Source organism: Calliopsis andreniformis, chromosome 3 (assembly GCF_051401765.1).
Source record: "Calliopsis andreniformis isolate RMS-2024a chromosome 3, iyCalAndr_principal, whole genome shotgun sequence".
NCBI classification, from domain to species: domain Eukaryota; kingdom Metazoa; phylum Arthropoda; class Insecta; order Hymenoptera; family Andrenidae; genus Calliopsis; species Calliopsis andreniformis.
The window spans coordinates 17512570-17534188 of record NC_135064.1 but is presented as its reverse complement, the minus strand read 5'-3'; the positions used below and the strand labels follow the sequence as shown (position 1 = coordinate 17534188).

Below are 21619 nucleotides of genomic sequence, written 5' to 3'. Positions count from 1 at the left end.
AATCATATTTTCTTGAGATTATAATGTGTACCGATTACAGACCTTACTAAAATGTTTTACAATAATTCATTTGTAAAGAAGGGTAAACATACAAGTCATTGTTCTGTAGGCAAAATAGTATCTGTTAAGTTGTGCCAAGCTTTGTGGTGATGATCTGGAAACTTAATTGCATCTAGCCAGTGTTGTAATCGTGCTCCTTTACTATTACAACTTAATTCGAGTCCTCCTAAATAAGAGTTTAGAATATATTAATAATGTAGCAACATATTACTATGTAATATTGATAGTAATAAAGTTTTAAAAATAAGTGAACTTTATTCTTGGGGTTTAAGATGCTAATCAAAGTAACGCATTATTTGATTTCTTAAATGTTAACAAAGGAGAGTAAGTATTAAAAAAAAATTATTTTATATTTAGACGATTTAGTAAAAGAAAAGAAAAATAATAGACAAACATACCAAGATAGTCGTTACTCTTGCCAAAATCCTTGTCCCATACTGTAAGGCATAATGTAACCTTCGTAAGATCTGTTAGTCGAATATCAAAAGCGAATTCTTCATTCCATTCGGGATTTAACGTTTTCCATTTAATGGTAGTATTCTGTGCATTACGAGCTGTGTTCTTTCTAGATATCAGCTTTCTAGTGGCACGTGCTATAGAATGATCCAAGACACGTTCCTGATTGTTCATCACATTCTCTATAAGGCACAATTTGACAAATGGATCAGAGAATCCATTACTGTCCATAGAAAGAAGGTTTGTAGCACGCTGAATCGTAACCACTAGTGCTCGACGTTTTGTACAATAACACAGGCTGACTTGGATCTCTCCTCGTCCACTGGAAAATCCGCCCCAAATTGCCTCTTCGTTGTCCACCTATGCCAACGTCGAGCTCTTATATCTTAGTGTCTGCAATAATGTAAGTAAAGTCGACCGTCGCGAAGAATTGAAAGCGCAATGAAATTGAAACAAATTGTGTTTTTTTCTCAATTCTAACTTTATCCATAATAATGAGAATAATATTGATATCTTAAGGATTCAATAAAAATAAATTACTTATGAAAAATTAGTACAGTTAATTAAGAAAACGAAGTAAGTTACATTTTATATAGATTACGTTTATTCGGTATTTAACATCAAGAAGAAAAGCGAAATAAAATTTTAATTATACATACTGGATAATGATTTTGCAGTGGAACATTATAATGTTTCGTTTGACGAGGTTGCAATTCGTGCAGGGGAAATCTCGCTTCTCCTAGAAAATCTTGGCCTGCCGGATCGTCCTGGAGAATCAGGATGTGCAGTGCTTTGCCGTTCCATATCTATTATAGAATTCTCATTAATTTGTTATGTATCTAATGCGATATTTAGTTAATAAATTGAACATTGTTCGTACATCGGATTCTGTCGTTCCGTAAAAATTTAGCGTCTCGTTGAATTCCGGATCCCGCGTTTTGTGAATCGTCTTTGTTCGAAGGCGCTTCGTAGTCGTAACTGCTTCTACTGGTATTATGTTGAGTTTGCAGAATGGATCGGCGAGGCCATGGATGTCCATTGGACGTAAACCTCGTGCTCGTTCCACTTTGCACTGGAGGCACTGAGCTGCTGGGTCGTATCGCAAGGAGACTTCGAGAGTTCCATAATTTGGCTTCGTTTCTGATGTTAATAACATGACCATTAACTTAAATTTATAGTTACATGTAGTTTAACTTAACATATCTATTGCTATATATTTACCGCATACTGGTATTTGTTGCTGTGGCAAGTCGATTTGATTGTTTTTGCGAGGACTCTTGAGAGGACTCTTTATTTCTGAGGATACTGGACTTTTTCTTTGATCCACTTGTTTCTCGTGGATTTGAAGTTGTTCTGGAATTTGCTTCGCTGGAATGATTGTCGTTGTCGGTGTCAATGGACTCGTTGACAAATTCGACCTAAACACAGTAGTTGATGTCAACTAAATTTCTACTCTTTCGTTTATCATCCTTACGTACCTTAGAGATTGTACCTGAGAGTTTTTTAATCGATCACGTAAACTATATTCTATTCTACGAGTATCATTATTTGAATCACTAGAATTAACCAGTTTCTTGTTTTTCTCATCAATAACTTCATCTTCGAATGATACACGTTGTTCAACTTGGAATTCGTGAGTAGCTTTTCCGTTTGTACGTAAACGAGAATTCGTAACAGAAGTTGGTGAAATGCGGCTGCATTGAGATGTAATGGAAAGAGTAGATCTATCTAGTTGATTTGAACATTCATCACGACTGTTTAACGGTGATAAATCATTCGGCTGTTGTCCTGGTGATGTCTTAGATGCACTACTAGTTGACTGACCAGAATTAGAAAATGGTGATAGAGTTTTGCTTGTCGTACTGCTGTCTTGACTTTTCTGTAAATTTGTAAGTGAATCTGAATGGCCTCGAGCAAACGCTAGACGTCGCGTTGCTTCTTCGTCGGAAGAAGAATCTTGAATTTCATTGGATTCAAGAGATTTATTTCCTCCAATTGTCCAGGTAGATGTTTTATGACCTATTCGTGACCATCCTCGTTCCTGTATTTTACAAGGAAAATGGTGATATATTTTTTTAAAGAAATCAATGAATTTTCAAATAAGATACTATAACATACCTTTTTCTCTGGCAAAATATACTTTGGCATTCCTTTAAAAAACCAAGCACCGCTTTTCTTCCACATTTCCCTAGTTTCTGAACAGATTCGACAAAGAAATTGTCTCTGACTGCTGCTGGAACGTTTGAGAAACCGTTGCATAGTTGTTTCTCTTCTTTCTTGTAAGTGTTTCTCTGTAGCTAATATACTTCTCTTTGAATTCAATTCACTAATTTCAATACTGCATTTTTGGCATATATATTTGCGACAGTCTTTGCACAGACTTGGTGTTGCACCCAAAACTGCACCAAATCTTTCACCACAAAGGGCACAAGAACATACACAATGTGGGCCTCTGGAACACCTGCTACTACAATTTTTCCTTTCACTCAATCTTGTTGTAGTGATTATACAAACATTACGTTTCATATTTTCTAGTCTTTCCACTAGTCTACCAATTCTTTCTTGTTCTGATAAGTCTAAGGCTTCAGCTCTTTGAATAACCTGATATGAAGAAAAATACATGCTATATCATTGTTATCAGGATTTCATTTCATTTCGCTTAAATTTACCTGAATGATTGCTTGCTGTTCTTCTTCACTAAGTACAAATGATCGTGTACAACGATTTGTACCAGCAGAATGAGAATTGAAACAGTTACCCCATTTTGAATCAAGAGTGGCACTTTTTACAGACCAACCCGTATGTAGTCTAATGATTGATATAGATATTTCATTAATTTTGTAAGTAAATATATAAGTAGTAAACATGAAATTTGGTCTTAAAGATAATCTCACTTACTTTGCCCGTAGTGCCAAGTGACGGTCATTTGGACAAACCCACCTACTTCCTCTACCAGGATCTTTTGCTGTGATATCCATTATTAATGGATTCAATGTCCTGAAGTTATTTAAAATTCAATATGGACATTATGAAACATATATTACCCTATAAACAATGAGAGGAAAATTATATAACACATTGTATATTAAAAATTGTTGCTATTTTTATTCAACAAAAAACAAATTATTAACTTTTCTCTTAAAATATTTTTTTTATAGAATAAGAATTGTATTAATTTAGTAAAAGATATCGATAATGTTAATATTTCAATATATAAAAAAAGTTGCATATATCATTTACATCGTAATTGTAATTTAAATCGATACAATACTAAATAAAGCGATAGTTCAATTTTCTTAGATTTTTTTATTTAGATTATTTTCATAATTACCGAGCATCACTTATTAAAATTGATAAAGTGGCAAGAAAGCAGTGTATACATTATAGTATTATGTATTGAACTGTGATAAAAATTATTAAATAAAAGTATAATATTAAACTTTATTAATTCTATAAGAAAAATACTTTTTACTTTTCAGAAGTCCACGCGTCCACGTGTTTAAAAACGATGTATAGAGTGTATACCTATATATATATTTCCATGTAAGCAAACAGTGCAAAGCAACATTCTTCGTGTCTTGATAAAACAAATATGTTTTAAAATACAATAGAATACACATTCTTCGTCGTAATACGTGTTCTCTTTACGAAAGACTGGAACTGACTGGAATTTCTACTATTCACGTTCTTCACATTTGCGCGTTCCTTCCATACCACTACTGTAGCTTGAGCAAATTTTCGAGCAACGTATTTTGGTTACAAAAATTTGAAGGACATAACACAAACATAATAAATCCTCTTATCCAAATAACGTATTAGGGATAACAAATTAAAATGAAATAATAGTTTAATTTCATTAGAAGAAATTTAATAGAAATAAATAGGAAATTCTCATCAAACAACAATATGTTCACTCAACGCGTCAATTAATAATCTGTTCTATAAATTATCCATCAACCCATTGAGGAAGTTAGAGCGTGTCCTAATCGATAACGTCCACACAAAACACACGGAAAATCAATTACCGTGGAGCCCTATTCTGATAACTTATACTTTTACCCATTATATCATTTTTATTCTTATTATTCCGAGAAAAATTTAATTATAGAAAAATACATAAATTACGAAATAAGAAATAGATACCACACGCTAATATCAATAAGAATAATAAGGAAAAAACACTTTTTTTAGATATAATTATAATAGATAATCTAGTAATCCATAATAAAGTAGCCGACGTAAATGCAGGAGAACGTAAACGTCCACAAAGAAGGCAGAGTTCAAAAGAAGAGCTTTAGCTTAAAATAGATGCGCAACAAGTATCCGCTACACTCCACTCCTGTATCATTTAAGTTGTTAAAGGGAGAGTATCTATATTTGTAACTAAATCGATATTTCAATGGTTCTTTGCAACGATTCTTTTCTTCTTACAGAATCGCAACAGAATTTATTTAAATATTGAAAAAAGAGAAAGAAAGAAAAACGCATCTTAGTGATCCTATATTTTTCTTTGACTAATTAAAGGAAAAAGAAATATTATAAAGTATGTACAATATGGGAGATAGCATCGTTTAAGACAAGGAAGACCTTTTATCCTTGAAATTTCATATTTAATCTAAGGAAATTGAACAGGGCGATAAATATTTACGGAAACCGCAAAAAAGAGTAGATTAACTGTCATACACGTTAGTTAAACTTGTGTATGTATTGTGTGACCATACTTTAAAAAAGAGAAAAGGGTGGTAAGTGGAGCAAAGGGGAGGGATACCTGACGCGTGGCAATCGTATAGTAAGTAAAAAAAAATGAGCGCGAAAGTCCTCCCACGCAGAAGGGCGATCAATCGAAACGAGTGATGCGTATGGTACCGTTACTATTCACAGATTACATTGCCGACAGTTCGAATCAAACACGAAATGTTTAAAATATTAAAAAACAAGAAAGAAATAAACTATTGATACATATGCACCTAATCACACATAGATATTTAAAATTTAATAAAACATTCCTTACTTATTCTATACAATTTTCTACAGCATTCGACTTAAATTTAATTTACATTTAAATTTAAATCGAACGGCACACAAATAATTATAGAAATGAAAAAAAATTAGAAAATCCATCTTATTCTTTCCAAAGTTAGAAAATTCTGTTCTTCATAAAAAACACAGTTTTATGATTTATATAGTAAAATAAAATTCATATTTTTGAAATAGCACAATGCACTTTTTAATCTGAGAGTTAAATGTTCACAAGTTACAAGAATATTTCCTTTTCGCGACTTAATAGAAATTTAAAATTACTTTGAAGTCTACTCACGGGATACGTGGATTTCGGCAACCATGTAGGGTCTTACTTTCGAAAATATAGCCGTCTCGTGCAACAGTTGTTTCGCCTCGGATAATTTGATGATTTGTCGAGGATTAGGACATTGCGACGTGCAATAATGTTAATCCCAAAATATTAACCATTGCAAACGCATGAAGGAACGGACGGGCGTAGAGAGTCGTGTTTGCCACGCTATCAGCTAGCCGACAAGTGGGTGCTATTATCGCAGAAACTGGCCTACGCGCTACGCGATTCCACTTCCCCTTCAATACAGGCGTAGGGGGATGCGAGCCATGCGTACAATCTACAGGGATGTATCTAAGAAATTCGCTGGGAAGAACAAGTACGTAACATTTCTATTATTGTTGCCTGGAATTATTTTCATCAATTGATGATATAAAAATGGGTGCTAAAGAAATATTTTGTTATGTAAGGATAATGAACTTTTGAAGTCCATAATCGATTTACGATTACTGTTTTTACCTTTATAGTTAAAAGCTGGTTAAATTGTTCGCATTATATGTATGTAAAAAGAAATTGTAATACATATGGCACAAATAATTTAGGCACAATCAAAATCACAGGATGCAAAATAGAAAAATGATAGAATTGATATATTCGTTATTTGTACAATTTTACTTTCGATACACATTACATTTTCGAAATATTTTTTATTTTTGTATGTGTTATTCCGATTATTAAATATTAGTAGCATTTGTTCTTATAATTAATTTTATAGAATGTCAGTATAATTTTCGTTAAAGAAGAAAGATTAAAAACAATATTTAGTATTACAATCGAAACATAAAATATAGATCTTTGGTGACTTTTCCGTTTGACGTGTGAAAATAAATTAAATTAATCAACGAATGATATATAAAATTTACAATATTGATAGGCTGTAGATAATAATCTTTAATTCGTTATTATATGCGTGAGTGCACGTTTTGTATACAAGTACATACCACTACATGTATTGTACTGTACATACAATTTTATTTATATGTGAATATACATACAAATATGCATTCTATTACTCATATTGAGGTATACAATAACTAGTTTTTGCGTTTGAAACAAATGATTAAAAATTAACTATCAATCAAACTTAAATTTTATCTTACTATACACTCTAATTTAAAATATGTTCCCAATAATAAATTTAAGAAATACAGATATTTCGATTTATCCCCTTTTTTTAATTTGTTCAATGAATATAAATATTTATCCCGAAAAGCTTTTACGAAATAAAATAATAAAGCGAAATAAAATGTTTATTTAAAAAAGTAGAATTTATTGTAAAACAATATATATATATATATATATATATATATATATATATATATATATATATATATATATTTTCTGACTTGTTTGATTAAGTATCAATAGTCATAAATGTAATCAGAAATAACGTGTGAGGAAAACATGTGTCCTTGTGCTATATTGCAATTATTGACGTGTTGCGCTTCGCAGCCGCCGTTGTCTGAATGAAGACAACGAAATAAAATATAGACAATCACAATTCTATTACCGATATCTAATACAACGGAGAAAAGAATATCCTAGGATGCATTTCCTAAGACAAAAGAGTATATAATTTAAGATACTTTAATATCAAAAATGTAAAAGAATCATTAATTTTATTTCTAATGATATTTACATTTACTTATATATACATTGCATCTAATAATTACCGTTATTTTTAATCACTTTATATATTATGTTATGAAAAATATCTATCAATATAATGTAATGTTTCAAATGCAACTTCAACCATAATAAGGATAATGATCATCCATTCTAAACGAATATGATGACGGTCGCTTAAGTGTGAAGACAAAAGTTCTACAAGTTCCACACAATGGCTTATTTTTTCATTTATCACCTTAAAAAAATAATAATTATTATAATAAGATATGATTTCTGTCTTATACATAATAAAACTTCTATAGTAATCTTATTTTTTTTTTACAACTTACTCTAGTACGTTTTGTTATGTTAAAATATGCACAAATCTGCTGATACAGAAGTTCTAAATCATCTCGTTCCCAATAAAAATCAGGAGTATCTAATAAATCTGAGCTTAAATTAATTGAATGCCTCAAAGCAAATAATTCTCCTTGCTTTTGTAATACTTCTTGTTGAGTCATTTTAAGCTTTCTGCCAGCTTTTAAATCTTCAGTAACAAATTCTATAGAATCTATGTAATTATTTAAGGATGCTTCCCATACACCTAGCTTCACTGATTGGGCCATTGCATTTGAAAATGTATATTTATCTAAATTTGTTGCATTTGCTGCTAATATAATAGTCCCATTCTTTATATGGCTTCGTTTTCTGTAAGATATGTCCAAAAATGAGAGATTAAACATTCTTTTTCACTGCAAACTAATCATAATAAATCTTTCACGGTATTACCCAGTATCTCCATAGTTATAAGGCATCTCTTCACTCTCTGACTTAACAATGTAATCCGCGTATCGATTCTCTTCGTAATTTTTTACAAAATTTAATATATTTCCACTTTCAAGATCAGATATATTCCACATTACTATGGTACCTTCTCGAAAAAAAAATATCTCTCTTGGTTCATGTTGTACTTCATATTTTGCCACAGCATGTATAACATCTGGTAAAGCTGTAAAAATAATCTAAATAAAATACAATACAAAAATCAATAGTTTCTGTATTTTTTACATGTTAGCTAATGTACCTCATTTAAGTACACTGTTGATTTAATGGTGAACCGTAGCATAAACTTACAGAAATGAATGAAACTACAAGACCTTAGTATATAAAATTGTATATAATTGCATTCAAAGACAATCTTATAAACAATACAACTTTTAAAATAACAATAAATCAATTATGTAAAAGTATGATCTAATACTTTTACTATGCCATAATACTTATTATGCCATAAACTTATTATGCCACAGCTTACAAAATAATATATTACATTAGAAATGATACATTATGCATCTTTAGTTTAAGTGTTCTAAATCTGAATATGTATATATACGATTATATATATTTAATTATAAAAAATTATTACTATGATTACTTATGTAAAGTAACATAACAATAACTGTGATACATGATTGCAAATAAAAAAATGGATATTATTTTATAATTAAACAACTTTTGAACAATATGTTATAATTGATTTTAAACAAAAATGAGTAATTAGTATGTTCAATTAAAAAATAGAGTCAGTAAAAAAAATAATAAGATAAAAGAACATATTCTAGCAAAAAAAGCAGACACATTTAAATTTTCCTATTACTTGTATCAATTTTAGTAATGAACAACTAAAAAATACTCTATGTATATGAATACCAAAAGCTAACTAGACTTTACTGTAGTTTATAATGCCTACTTAGAATATTATATACATTTAGAAACAATTTTATAAATAAATCCCAATAAATACTGGCATTATATATTATTTAATCTCTTACTCTTCATTCTATTAAAAGTGGACTATCACAAGCACCTAATCCTGTTGCCACACCACCTTCATTAGCAGTAGCTAACTTTGTTCTTAACATATGACCACTTTGTTTATTAATATACACATTATTTTGATCTGCAATAATAATACCAAATATTCCTAATTCAGAAACTAATTCCTGTAGGTGCACATTCCAATTTTTTTCTGGCCTAATCATATAACACTTATGAATTGGAGGATGAATTTTATCCATAAGAATCCAGGCTACTCTGTCCTGTTTTTCTTTTACAGATTCTAGAAAATATTTTATATCTAATCCATATTTGTTATTGCAACCTCCTTCTCGTTGAGGCTTCAAAACAAAACGATGTGGGTCTGCAATTGCCATTTCTATAGCAGCATCTCCATGTTCATTGAAGTCTAATGCATAAAGCTCTATGTAAAAACATTACAACACCTTATCAATAATATGTTCCCATATTAAATGTGCTATAAAAACAATTCACTTACCAGTGAATATTTCTTTAATTTCAGCACAAATTTTTTCATTTTTTAAAAACTTACTAATCACACCAGGCTTTGCAAGAGCTTGTTGAACTTTCTTAGTTCCTGCTAAATGATACTGAATAGTGGGGCATTTAATTGCTAAGGATCTCTCTATTAGTAATCTTACTTCCCATTCTTTTGATGAATGATATTGACCAGGTTCATAACCACTTCTATAATATACTACAGATACAATATAATTATCTACTAATAATTCCATTTTGGAACCCAATTTTGCAATGGTAGACAATTGTGTCAATGTTCGACGAATAACTTTAACATTTGGATTCTGTTTTCGAATTTCAAATTCATGAAAACGTTGATCACATATATTATATGTAATATCTTCTACTACAAATAAAATGACTGCTCTGTAAAGAATTGCACATATTATATTAGACTATACATGAATCCTTCTACACTCATACAAATGTTTATTTCATCATGCTCTTATGCATTGCTATGCATATATTACATTCAATATTTTCAAATTTGAAGGAATAATTCATTAGAAACGTACTGTTGGTCTCCGTACATATTCCATGCTTCTATCATACTGGAACATATAATTTGTAATGCCTTGTTTTCTGGTAGGTGTTTTATTTGTTCATGGTAACCAAGTTCAGTTAATATAAATTTATGTAATTCTGCTGATACAGGTCCTAGCCAACCAAAACCCGAAGCAATTGTATTTATTTCAACTTGTTTCCAGCAACAATATGGTATAGATTTCTTATTTATATCTTCTTTTGGACAACTTGTGTCTAACATTAAATCAGAACGCAATATACCAAGAGATATCTTTTGTGCAGATCCTCCATCGTCATTTATAATCTTACAGATTTCAAATAATTCTCTAGTGAAACTGTCAACTTTTATTGTTTCTTCTAAAGTTTCTTTCAAAAAGTTATAATCCTGAGAAACTCTGTGTATAAGTAGATTCAATATTGTTTGAAGTTGACAAGCATTCTCAAACTCTTTTTTAGGAAACGGAGATGGCAATAAAATAAATGGTGCAAATTGTAGAATATTTTTGTCAAAATTTGTTTTTGATCTCATACACATTCCATGCATAAGTGCCCAATCTTTTGCCTTTTCTATTAGTTCTTCTAATTCTTCTTTCGAAGAAGGTAAATCAAATACTGAATCCATTATTACTCTTTTCTATCATAAACTTTTATAGGAAATCTTTTAAATTATGAAATTTTAAAAAATCTCAATAATATATTTTCAAATAATGTTCCTAAATGACAAGTTCGAAATTTGTTAAAAATAGTTCAATAGTGATACATGAAATGCAAAATTGTTAAAGAATATGACAAAAATATTATTTAAAAATTTTAGATGCTTTAGTTTTATTTCAAAATAAAACAACTTGTTTTAACAAAAATTTGTCTATTTATTTTTTTAACATAAATTTAGGCACAATGAACTTTAGCACTCAAATTTTTATAGTCGCTCAATTATTTTACTACGCATTTCACGCTATTCGTACAATGTGTCTGCAATTTCTTTTATATGGATCCATTATTGATAAGTCACTGATTAGATAGTGATTATGAAAATTACTTTCACGCATTAACGATAAATATGTACATTTATCAATTTTAAGTGCATCAACACTGTTTTATAAAATTTTTGTTTAAGTCGGAAATAAGTTCGATATACTCAAAGAAATAAACGGTTTTTAAGAAATATTATCATTCTGATAGAACACATGTAGAATGCTATCTTAACACAGTTGGCGCCAAATTACATATTTGTTCTGTATTTAATTTCTTTGTCGTAAAGTTAATTTTTGAATGTAGGTTATGTTATCAAGCTAACCTTCCGAAGGAAATAATTTTCTAAGTAGTAATGTGTTGGAAAAAATAAATTAAATTTAAAATAATTATTCTAAAATCAAATATGTTAAACTTTTATGTAATTAATAAATTTAAAATTAATAAATATTCTATAGTAAAGTTAAAACAGTGTATTTTAGTAAAATTTGTTACAATTATAACAAAATTTATAATGATGTAACACCTAATATTCAGCTCATTTAGCAATTTCTGAAAATTCTTACATTAGTTGCCTTAGCAAGGTCTTAGATTTATAAAAATTAAACAAGCATATGTATTACATCTATATAATATTATATCTATATAATACATATAATCACTGTTAAACAAATAATTTCCAAGTATTATCTACTTAAATTATCGAAGAGTCTCAGAAAACTTAATGTGTTATTACTATTGTATATGTTTGGAATATCACTTTTGGATTGTGCAACAATTATAAATAATGGACGATCTTTGTTATCATATTCTTACCTATGTTTTAAAAATATGAATTAAAGTACAAATACTTTCTTAAAACATTGTAAATATACATTTAAATAAATATAAGTGAAATTAGGAACCAATAAATGATTAGAACGTACAATGAATTGTTTTTATACTAGTATATCTCGTTAATTTTCCATCACATTTATTTTCTTAAACACATGTTTACTAAAGTATAGCTTTTATATTATCTTATTTCATTTATTTGTCTCTATTTAAATCCCCTAATTTAAGCATAACAAATAGATATTAAGTACTTACAACTAGTTGATGTAGATATTGTATCCGGTACATATAATTGTTGTTCTTTGATTCCTTGCACTAAGCCCTCCAGATCGTATTCCTCAGATGTGGCTAATGCTTTCACATTCCATTCCTATACGTAATAATAATTTTATATGTATTAAAAATATTAAAAAATCTATACATTACATTTTTAAGGAGAAAACATTGCGAATAAAATATAAATATAGATTGTTTATAACTTACTCCAAACTGATCTTCATTATTAGAAATACTGTTTTGTCTTTTCTTGGGTCTTTTCTTCAGTGGTATAGACGAATAATTACTTTCTTTTTCACATGTATCTGATTTTGAATCAGATGCCACTTTTTCACATTGAGCTTTCTTAGTATGTAACTGGTTATAACGATTATATTGAAAATTTATTTTTGCAAAAACCGCGGATTTTATTAGTGTGTTTTCATATGATGTCAGTTTGTTAGAAAGTTTTCTACAAACATTAAAGTTAATGTTGCCTTTACCAATTAGTAAAATACACCTTTGAATTATTGTAGAATTCATTTTTTTCGATGTTGCAATTAGTAAATTTCAATAACTATACAACTAATACCACATATTTTATTGAAATGTATTATGCTTAAATTATACACACACATACAATAAATCTTATTTAATGTTACTATTCACTTTACAACCTCTTCATATGCATGCTGCATGTACACCTATAGATATGACATCTATAGAAGTGTATAAGTGTGTTAGTGTTTCTAATGTATGCATTTAAATAGCCAGTCAATTTTCATAAAAATATATCGAATTGAAAATGTATAGCAAATTTAATGAAAAAAATTGTTTATTGAATTGCTATTAAGGGGGTTATATAAATACATATTTTTTTGCATAATATGAAATTTTAATAGTTTTAGGAACACTTTACAACTAGTTTAAACATATTGATAAAGATAATACAGGGTGTTTTAGAACTAGAAAGTTAGCGGTTCTATTTGAAAAAATAAACTGAAAATAAATATACAAAGAGACAAGAATAAAGTCTTTAGACGTCAAAGACGCTATTCGGTCAAAATGCTGACTCAATTTTTTTCAAAAACCATATGTAATTCAAACAAATTTTATTTTCCTTGAATTTGAATACCAACGAGCGTATCGATATCTATATATTAACTAATGTCGCTACGTTATTTTTGTCATGGGAATCCGTCTTTAGATTAAATGCGCATATAAACAGAACGTGTATCGTTCGTTATCGTAACGCAGTCAATAAGAAGATTTAGAAATGTCAAGTACAGTCAGTCATGTATTTTTGTTTTAATGCTATACTATCTAAACTAAAAGTTTCATTTTTTGAACAATACAGTGCAAAGAAGTATGGAACTTGCACGAAATTTTGTTACTAGCAGATTAAAACGTTGCCTTGTTAAAGTAGCAAAGAAATCTTGTTTTCATCACGTAAGGCATATCAGGTAACGTAGATTTTACGTTAAATTAAATTCAATAATGTGAAAATTAATAAAAGAATTAAATATATTTCAATTTTACTTTGGAAAGTGTACATAAAGATGTAATTTGATTAAGGTAATTAACGTGTACAATAGTTTCTATTTGTTTTAATGATTATTTGTCATAAATATCAAATGTCAGTCACATGTATAAACTGAAAAGTCAAAAAAATTATCTGATATAAAAATTGAATGCAAAACGATTTATTTTATTTTTAAATATTTATTTGGAAATAGTTAGTTTTGTGTTACATAATTTATAACAAATTTGGTTATCATTCTATAAAAAATATTTTTACCATAGATTGGCAGAAGTAGGAAAATTAGAAACACCAAAATTACAAGGCAAATATGAAACCGGTCAATTGATCTTACATAGAGTATTTGGTTATCGTGGTGTAATATTATTCCCATGGGTTGCGAAAGTTTATGATCGAGATATTCCAAGCAAAAGAGAACAGTAAGTATATTTATTGTTATATATAATTTGACCCAAAAGAAATGTAAATTAAACAACATTTGGTTACAGAAATATAAATGGTAACTTTAACAGCGTAGAAAAAGAAGTAAAAGGTAGAACTCATACATTTTACCAAGTATTAATTGATCAAAGGGATTGTCCTTACATAGTAAGTATAATAAAAACTTAAATAGATCAAATGGAACATTTCGTAAGACTTACATATATGAATTTATAGCGTGCCCAAACAGAAGCTGTTACATTTTTGGGTAATCATGAAAGCAGTCGCAGTCTATATGCAATACCAGGATTAGACTATGTTGCTCATGAAGATGTATTACCATACACAACAAATGAGAAAGCTGCATTACAGCATGAACTTTTTGATAAATTTTTGACATATGATCCACATCGAGATCCATGTTTTGTTGCACAAGAAACTCTTAGAGCATGGCAAAAAAAGAATCATCCATGGCTTGAATTGTCAGATGTACATAAAGAAACTACTGAAAATGTCCGTGTTACTGTTATACCATTTTATATGGGTTGCAGAGGAAGTCAAACTACAGCTGTACATTGGGTATGCATTATGTTATATTATGTAATACATATAAAATTTAAATCTGATTAATAATATTTTTATTAATTATGTCTATTAAATAGTGGCGATATTGCATCCGTTTGGAAAATTTAGGCGATTTGAGTGTACAATTACGTGAAAGGCATTGGAGAATATTCAGTCTTTCTGGTACATTAGAAACTGTCAGAGGAAGGGGTGTAGTTGGCCAAGAACCTGTTTTATCAAAAACCTTACCAGCTTTTCAGTACAGTAGTCATGTGAGTTTACAAGCTGCTAGTGGTCACATGTGGTATGTATTTAATAATTATATTACTTTAAATTAAAAAATACCTTCCTGTTATAAATGTAATTTTAAAAATATAAATTTCTGCTAGTACAAGTATAAAAGTTTAATTACTTATAATATTGTGTTATAAAATTGTAATATTATTTTAGGGGTACATTTAGGATGGAAAGAGAAGATGGATACGCATTTGATTGTAGAATTCCACCCTTTTCTTTAGAATCAAAAGCAGAAGAACCAGCTACACCAGATGCAAGTTTATAATTCAGTTTCACGACAATAAGTATAAAATAATTGTAACAAAACTCTCTTGATCTGTGAAAAATTCACAATGAAATTGACCTTCCTCATTTAGTAATATTTGTATTATTGGCTGTAGTGTTTTGTTATAAATATTATGAATAGAACTTAAGTGACATAGCTTTCTTACTATTACTAAATTTGTGAAAATTTTCCTTAAAGTAGTTTTTATAACTATACACACTAAATAGCTTTTCATTTCATAATTAAAGTCATAGCATTAGTAAAAATAAAGAAGTATAACTTTACAGAGATTGTAAGTGTTAATAAAAAATCGATAAGTTTTGTATATCAAGAAATGTCTATTAATACATATGTAAAAATCTCTCCCTTATCGTATTGTTGTTTTTATTATTTACGTTGCAACAATTTCTAAACTACATAATTTTTTATCAAATCGAAATTATATCGTTATTCAAAATTAGAAATCAATCTATAAAAGTAAAAAATTAGTGTCTACTTGCAATAAAACGTGATAAATGTAGTATCAAATATGACATTAATAATAATTCAATAAAATACATTAGAAATTAAAAAAATGTTTAACTATGCTATTTCCACTCACACGAATACAAACCACACATTTCCTAATATTGCATGATCACTTTGCATTTCAAATTTATAAAGCTCTATTCATTTGCTAGCGAATTATTCTCCAGCGTGCTTTGTGATTGGTTTATGTTATGGGGTTCGAGTTGTTTGAACTGAACTGTAAATGTTTCAACGTATTTAAATAGTAAAACTTTCGAACTAACGTGTGACGTAGACAAAACTATCGTTCTCGTTCTACCTATCAAACAAAAGCACAGAGTTACTTTGCGAGTGTAAGGCGTGTATACTTTTGCACCTCGTAGCATCTAATCTCTTTATAGTACTTGGTAGAAGCCCTTGAACCCATTGCAGTTGAAGCGAGAAGAATCCACCCATCACGATGGTGGCCTGTGAGTTACACTTTCATTTACCTTTATATTTTCAGTTTTCATGTTTTTTTTCTTAAGATGATATGTGTATGACACTGTGAACATACATAAACAAAATTCTTTGATTACAGTACAGAAATAGCGTCGTTAAATATTTGGTTCAGCCACTCCCCGTTTTTATCAACTATTTTTGCAATTGATACTTGTTACTAGAGCGACATTTATTTTCCTAAAAGATCGAGATTTTGGTCAATTTGTGACAATCCCCTTGTTTCTCATTGTAATTAATGTTTATATGAGAATTTCAGTAAAAAATGAATTCAATTTTTCGAGTATCTTTATAATCTTAATTTAGGGAAGTTTGAAACATATTGACAACAAATCCTTTATACACGTGTTTATTTTATCAAAATTTTATCGAACATTCAATTTCGTTTCAAAATTATGCAACGTAAATATTACGTTTATTATAAATTATTAATTCAGTATGGTTATTGATCATTTTTATATAGTCATTTATTAATAGAATAAGAAGTACTTTTTACATGTTATTCTATTATTGGGTATTTATACTTAAATGCGTTCTTCATGTTGCTAAATATTTGTCAAATATATAAAATTTAAGTTTTTGAGTCTGAAATAATATGTAAATTATAATACTCTATATATTTATCATTCAAAATAAAGTTATTGTTAGCATTCTCCTGTAATGTTACAAATCACTTTATAATTTTCTAAAATAAAATATAGTTTTGCATTTTTTGTTTCCAGTGTGATTCATTTAATAGAATATTTGAATAACCTTTGTTGTTACTTGTATTTCATAAAAGATTCGTTTTTAATCTACAATTGACAATAATTCTTAATTAACTATAAAATATATCTATTAATTTCTAATGTTAAATATTTCTGTGTATTTTATTAAAGCAGCAGGTGCTCTGACTCCAGAAGTCTTAAGTCAATTACGTGCAAAATTTTATGAGGATAGTCGAAATGTCTTGGCACAAAATGTGTGTACAAGAATCAATCCATTGGAGGCCTGTATTTCGCGAAAAACTATGGAAGAATCACAACATGTTTTCAGTCATAAGATTGAAATTGAAGGGAAGCCCATAACAAATCAAAAGAGTTCAGGGCGATGTTGGCTGTTTTCGATTTTAAATGTTATAAGAACTGCCTTTATGAAGCAATACAATTTGGATGAATTTGAATTTAGTCAAGCTTATCTATTTTTCTGTGATAAGGTTAATATTAATGTTATTGTGTGTACATCTATAATCAATATTAATATTATTAGTATGTAGTAATATTAATTATTTTATAGGTTGAACGTTGCAACTATTTTCTGCATAATATTATAAAAAGTGCTAAACGGAATGAGCCAGTAGATGGTCGGCTGGTGTCATTTTTATTGCATGATCCTGTTTGTGATGGTGGACAATGGGATATGATTGTTAATCTCATAAATCGACATGGTCTTGTTCCCAAAGCTTACTTTCCAGAATCATACAGTAGTGAAACTAGTTCTCGTATGAATAGTATTTTGAAAAGCAAATTAAGAGAGTACACCAAAGTCTTAAGATATATGGTAGCCAATGGTGCATCAGATGAAGATTTGGAAAATCAAATTCTGAACCAAATGGTTGTAATTTATCGAATAATTGGTATCTGTTTAGGCATACCATCTGAAACAATCACCTGGGAATATTATGATAAATCAAAAAATTATAATCGTATTGGACCAATTACACCAGTAGAGTTTTATGAGAAATATGTTAAACCATATTATAATGTAAATGATAAAGTATGTTTAGTAACAGATCCAAGACCATCTAATCCATATGGGAAACTTTATACAATAGATTGTCTGGGGAATGTTATGGGTGGAAAACCAACATTGTATAACAATCAACCACCTGAATTATTAATGAAATTGTGTGCAGAAAGCATAAAACAAAATGAACCTGTATGGTTTGGATGTGATGTAAACAAACGATTGATAAGCAAGCAAGGTATAGGAGATATGAGAAGTTATGATTTTCAGTTGATGTTTGGAACTGATATTCACGTTAATCTCACAAAGGCAGATAGATTGCTTTATGGTGATTCTATGATGGTTCATGCAATGGCATTTACAGCAGTTTCCATTGATGTAAGTTAACAGAGTTTTATGGAATAATATATACAAAGTTTTATAAAATACAGTTATATTTTTAGAAAATTCCAATATGTAAAGTATATTAAAATTTTCCATTCTAGAATGAAGGCAAGATTAAGAAGTTCCGAGTAGAAAATTCTTGGGGTGATGAGAATGGACAAAAAGGATATCAATTATTAACAGCTGAGTGGTTTTCGGAATTTGTTTTTGAGGCAGTTATTGATAAAAAATTAGTACCTGCTGATGTTATGGATGTATTTAAACAAGAACCCATTGTATTACCTGCATGGGACCCTATGGGTACTCTTGCTCACTGATACTGATGTAAGCTTAAGCATTTAAACAATTTTTTTAGTTAATAAAGAAATGTATAAAGCATTTAAGATGGAAAATAAAATAAAATTTTAAGTAACAAAGTAAATTTGCAACAGAACATAAGTTACAGAATAACCTTTTTTTTAAGTTGATTAATAACAGTCACATAATAATTCTAGAATACTGAATCATAACATGTAAATTATTTGTTCTAACATCCATCTGGATGTAATCAAAGTAATATATATTACAGCAAATGATAAAATACTAACACTGTACGTTTAAAGTAGTTCCTAAAATTTGAAGTTGTTACATTGTAACGTAGGTCTTAATTTATTATTTAAAAATGGTATTCACTAATAAACAAAAAAAATTTGTTTTACATTTTTGTTTACTATAACAAATTTTATTTACATATGAGTTAAGTATAACAAAGAACCAAAAATTATTAAATTAAATTATACTATTAGATACTTTAATGTACGTGTACAATAAATAGTATGAAATTATTTAAAAAATTTCAGAAATAGCATTTGAATCAATATTTACTGGTGTACTTTCAATTTTGTAATTTAAATAGTTGCAAACTGAAGCAACATCAACAATTGTATGAAAATCAATAAAAATGTTAAAAAATGTAATAATGTTTAATTATTATCGTTTTAACACTTAGTATCAACTTTCTTGCTAATATCTTTCGTTAATAATTATAAAAAAATATGGTTTCTGAAAGACTGTTGCATACATTTCATTTATTTGAAACATCAGTATGGAACTTCGCAAATGTAAATCTAAACTTTATTAAGAAGTTTTATATAACAAATACTAACAAATTTTATGTCGTTCTTTTTGCTTTTTGTAACAGTATTGAAGTTTAGCCCATATGCCTCGACACATGTTTTGTAAACGAACATCATTTTGAGTAATTGAAAAAGTATAAACATTTCTTATTATTTTTTTCGGCATTTTGAAGTGACCTTGTTGAATTAGACTTAAGGCAGCATATAACTTACAACGGGCAACCAATAGGGGATCTCCAAGTCTGAGTGCTAATTCAAATTGTTTTACAGAAATTTTTCCTGCAATTTCAGCCTGCATAAAGACATTACTTTTGAATATATACAATGTAAAATGCATTTTTAAATCTATTTATAATTATTAGTACAAAATTTACAGAAACTAATTATAAAATACTTGTAAACATCTTTAATAGACAGTTAAGTTCAACTTACACAATGTTGAAAATTATCTCCTAATGCAGAAAATGCTCCACCTAAAGTAGACAGCCAAGACATGGCATGATCAACTTCTCTTCTTTCCATTGCCATTTGTGTCATTCTTTCATTCCTAAAATGAAAGAATTTTGTTTATTGTACATAGTAATGAAGCTTATTTAATTCCTAAATTATTTTATTATTCTTACCATTTGTAATCTAAAAATTGCTTTCTTGGTGTTCGTAACCGTATAAAGATTATATTTAAGTTTTTATTATCCAAAAACTTACACATTAAATATTCTAGCAATTTTTTATATGCAGATTGATGATATACTTGTGATTTTATCAATGCTAGAACGTATGCTGATACAAGATACGCATTGTATCCTCTTTTATTTAAACAAATTTTATTTACTTCTATTTTATTATTTTCATTAAAGTTGTCTACATTAACATTTACTTGATTTCCAACTTTGTCTTCTCTCACTTCATGTTTGGTGGCAAAGTAGGGTGTGACAATAATACTGTCGAAAATCGTACTACCTTTGTGTACGATTAATTTTATTGTAACATTCATTTTCCTTAATTTGGAAAATTGAACACCCTTTGAATTGTATTAATGTACAGTTTCGTTGTATGAGGATATCTCATATGACGTAAATAGAACATATTAAAAACGTTTATCACAAATACTATTTCGGAAATCGCAGGACAATTTTTACCACTATTAGTTATACAATTTCTATTGATGATCAAATCAAAAGTAAAGTCTATAGCAGTAACTAAAATAAAGATTTCAACTAATATAGTACTTTTAACATTTTTGACATATCTCTAAATGGCTTCTTATTTGTGTAGTAAACTTCTATACAATTTGAGGTTAGAAATTTAATTGACTATACATGTGATAAAGCAGAAGATGGTAGGGATAGCACGGTAACGATACAAATCAATTTCTTACTGAACTAATTGCTTTTATTTACTAAATTATATTATTTAAATAGGAACATGATTTATTAGAAATTATATACTTGTTTTGCTATCTATGTAATAATTCAGAAAAATATAATTTCCGTCACTTTTCATGCGGGTTCTTTAAATAATACGTTCCAAAAGTTTAATATGATTATAACAATAAATATTATGTATGAACTTATATTTACAAGTTTAATAAAAATGTCTTATAATTTGTATTGATCTTAAATTAATAGTGATATCAATTTCATAAACAGGCTTACCGAAATCGTAAAATATTTTTAATATATATAGAATTCTATCAAACATATTCTATATTGAAATTAAATTTTATTCTATAATATATATTGAAAAGAAATTTTATTAAATAAATTTATTTTAATCCGTATAATAGAATATTTAAAACATTTATTGCGTAAAAATAACTTTCCGTGCAAAAAATGACTCACTCAGATTTAATCGACCGTGAAGCTTTT

The 21619-nt window shown here is 28.5% G+C and overlaps 5 protein-coding genes across 9 annotated transcripts; 2 read left to right on the top strand and 3 right to left on the bottom strand.

Moving 5' to 3' along the window:
• Positions 1-87: 87 nt before the first annotated feature.
• Positions 88-6195, bottom strand: LOC143177489 (rabphilin-3A). 2 transcript variants are annotated; one of them, XM_076375415.1, is made up of 10 exons: positions 5834-6195; positions 3415-3561; positions 3186-3324; positions 2635-3117; positions 1995-2557; positions 1738-1934; positions 1397-1656; positions 1176-1322; positions 459-876; positions 88-226 (listed from the first exon to the last, which is right to left on the bottom strand). In XM_076375415.1, the coding sequence occupies exons 2-10, from the start codon at positions 3492-3494 to the stop codon at positions 96-98; spliced, it is 2418 nt and encodes an 805-aa protein (XP_076231530.1). In that variant the 5' UTR covers positions 3495-3561; positions 5834-6195; the 3' UTR covers positions 88-95. The 2 variants fall into 2 exon arrangements, with proteins under 2 accessions (XP_076231530.1, XP_076231531.1); XM_076375416.1 differs by having other exon boundaries at positions 3415-3513; positions 5871-6195.
• A 999-nt stretch (positions 6196-7194) lies between these two features.
• LOC143177491 (glutathione synthetase) lies at positions 7195-13065 on the bottom strand. 3 transcript variants are annotated; one of them, XR_013001577.1, is made up of 6 exons: positions 12665-13065; positions 12437-12551; positions 8264-8483; positions 7825-8182; positions 7506-7730; positions 7195-7421 (listed from the first exon to the last, which is right to left on the bottom strand). XR_013001577.1 is itself a non-coding variant. In XM_076375419.1 (6 exons), exons 1-5 carry the CDS (start codon positions 12977-12979, stop codon positions 7569-7571), a joined length of 1170 nt encoding a protein of 389 aa, XP_076231534.1. In that variant the 5' UTR covers positions 12980-13065; the 3' UTR covers positions 7195-7421; positions 7540-7568. The 3 variants fall into 3 exon arrangements, 2 of the variants coding, with proteins under 2 accessions (XP_076231534.1, XP_076231533.1); XM_076375419.1 differs by having other exon boundaries at positions 7540-7730; XM_076375418.1 differs by lacking the exons at positions 7195-7421; positions 7506-7730; positions 7825-8182; positions 12437-12551; positions 12665-13065 and adding exons at positions 9307-9734; positions 9810-10216; positions 10366-10997 and having other exon boundaries at positions 8365-8483.
• A 599-nt stretch (positions 13066-13664) lies between these two features.
• On the top strand, positions 13665-15678 carry Poldip2 (DNA polymerase delta interacting protein 2). The gene is made up of 6 exons (XM_076375423.1): positions 13665-13899; positions 14240-14395; positions 14465-14564; positions 14634-14975; positions 15059-15264; positions 15411-15678. Exons 1-6 carry the CDS (start codon positions 13805-13807, stop codon positions 15520-15522), a joined length of 1011 nt encoding a protein of 336 aa, XP_076231538.1. The 5' UTR covers positions 13665-13804; the 3' UTR covers positions 15523-15678.
• A 642-nt stretch (positions 15679-16320) lies between these two features.
• On the top strand, positions 16321-19057 carry LOC143177493 (bleomycin hydrolase). 2 transcript variants are annotated; one of them, XM_076375421.1, is made up of 4 exons: positions 16321-16499; positions 17409-17722; positions 17803-18630; positions 18738-19057. In XM_076375421.1, exons 1-4 carry the CDS (start codon positions 16490-16492, stop codon positions 18951-18953), a joined length of 1368 nt encoding a protein of 455 aa, XP_076231536.1. In that variant the 5' UTR covers positions 16321-16489; the 3' UTR covers positions 18954-19057. The 2 variants fall into 2 exon arrangements, with proteins under 2 accessions (XP_076231536.1, XP_076231535.1); XM_076375420.1 differs by having other exon boundaries at positions 17406-17722.
• Positions 19058-19683: 626 nt separating this feature from the next.
• LOC143177495 (uncharacterized protein F58A4.6) lies at positions 19684-21003 on the bottom strand. The gene is made up of 3 exons (XM_076375424.1): positions 20375-21003; positions 20184-20298; positions 19684-20043 (listed from the first exon to the last, which is right to left on the bottom strand). The coding sequence occupies exons 1-3, from the start codon at positions 20743-20745 to the stop codon at positions 19777-19779; spliced, it is 753 nt and encodes a 250-aa protein (XP_076231539.1). The 5' UTR covers positions 20746-21003; the 3' UTR covers positions 19684-19776.
• Positions 21004-21619: the final 616 nt, after the last annotated feature.

Bases quoted from the DNA above. Each gene is read 5' to 3' on its own strand.
- LOC143177491 (XM_076375418.1), bottom strand. From the start codon at position 10,997: ATGGATTCAGTATTTGATTTACCTTCTTCGAAAGAAGAATTAGAAGAA. The intron at 10,217-10,365 runs GTACGTTTCTAA...AATTCTTTACAG, and splicing joins AATATGTACGGAGACCAACA to AGCAGTCATTTTATTTGTAG. The intron at 9,735-9,809 runs GTAAGTGAATTG...GTTTTTACATAG, and splicing joins AATTAAAGAAATATTCACTG to AGCTTTATGCATTAGACTTC.
- LOC143177495 (XM_076375424.1), bottom strand. From the start codon at position 20,745: ATGAATGTTACAATAAAATTAATCGTACACAAAGGTAGTACGATTTTC. The intron at 20,299-20,374 runs GTAAGAATAATA...CTTTCATTTTAG, and splicing joins CAATTTTTAGATTACAAATG to GAATGAAAGAATGACACAAA. The intron at 20,044-20,183 runs GTAAGTTGAACT...GTCTTTATGCAG, and splicing joins GAGATAATTTTCAACATTGT to GCTGAAATTGCAGGAAAAAT.
- LOC143177493 (XM_076375420.1), top strand. The intron at 17,723-17,802 runs GTTAATATTAAT...ATTATTTTATAG, and splicing joins ATCTATTTTTCTGTGATAAG to GTTGAACGTTGCAACTATTT. The intron at 18,631-18,737 runs GTAAGTTAACAG...TTTCCATTCTAG, and splicing joins TTACAGCAGTTTCCATTGAT to AATGAAGGCAAGATTAAGAA.
- Poldip2 (XM_076375423.1), top strand. From the start codon at position 13,805: ATGGAACTTGCACGAAATTTTGTTACTAGCAGATTAAAACGTTGCCTT. The intron at 13,900-14,239 runs GTAACGTAGATT...TTTTTACCATAG, and splicing joins CATCACGTAAGGCATATCAG to ATTGGCAGAAGTAGGAAAAT. The intron at 14,976-15,058 runs GTATGCATTATG...TCTATTAAATAG, and splicing joins AAACTACAGCTGTACATTGG to TGGCGATATTGCATCCGTTT.
- LOC143177489 (XM_076375415.1), bottom strand. From the start codon at position 3,494: ATGGATATCACAGCAAAAGATCCTGGTAGAGGAAGTAGGTGGGTTTGT. The intron at 1,657-1,737 runs GTAAATATATAG...TATTAACATCAG, and splicing joins GCAACAAATACCAGTATGCG to AAACGAAGCCAAATTATGGA. The intron at 1,323-1,396 runs GTACGAACAATG...ATTCTATAATAG, and splicing joins ACGGAACGACAGAATCCGAT to ATATGGAACGGCAAAGCACT.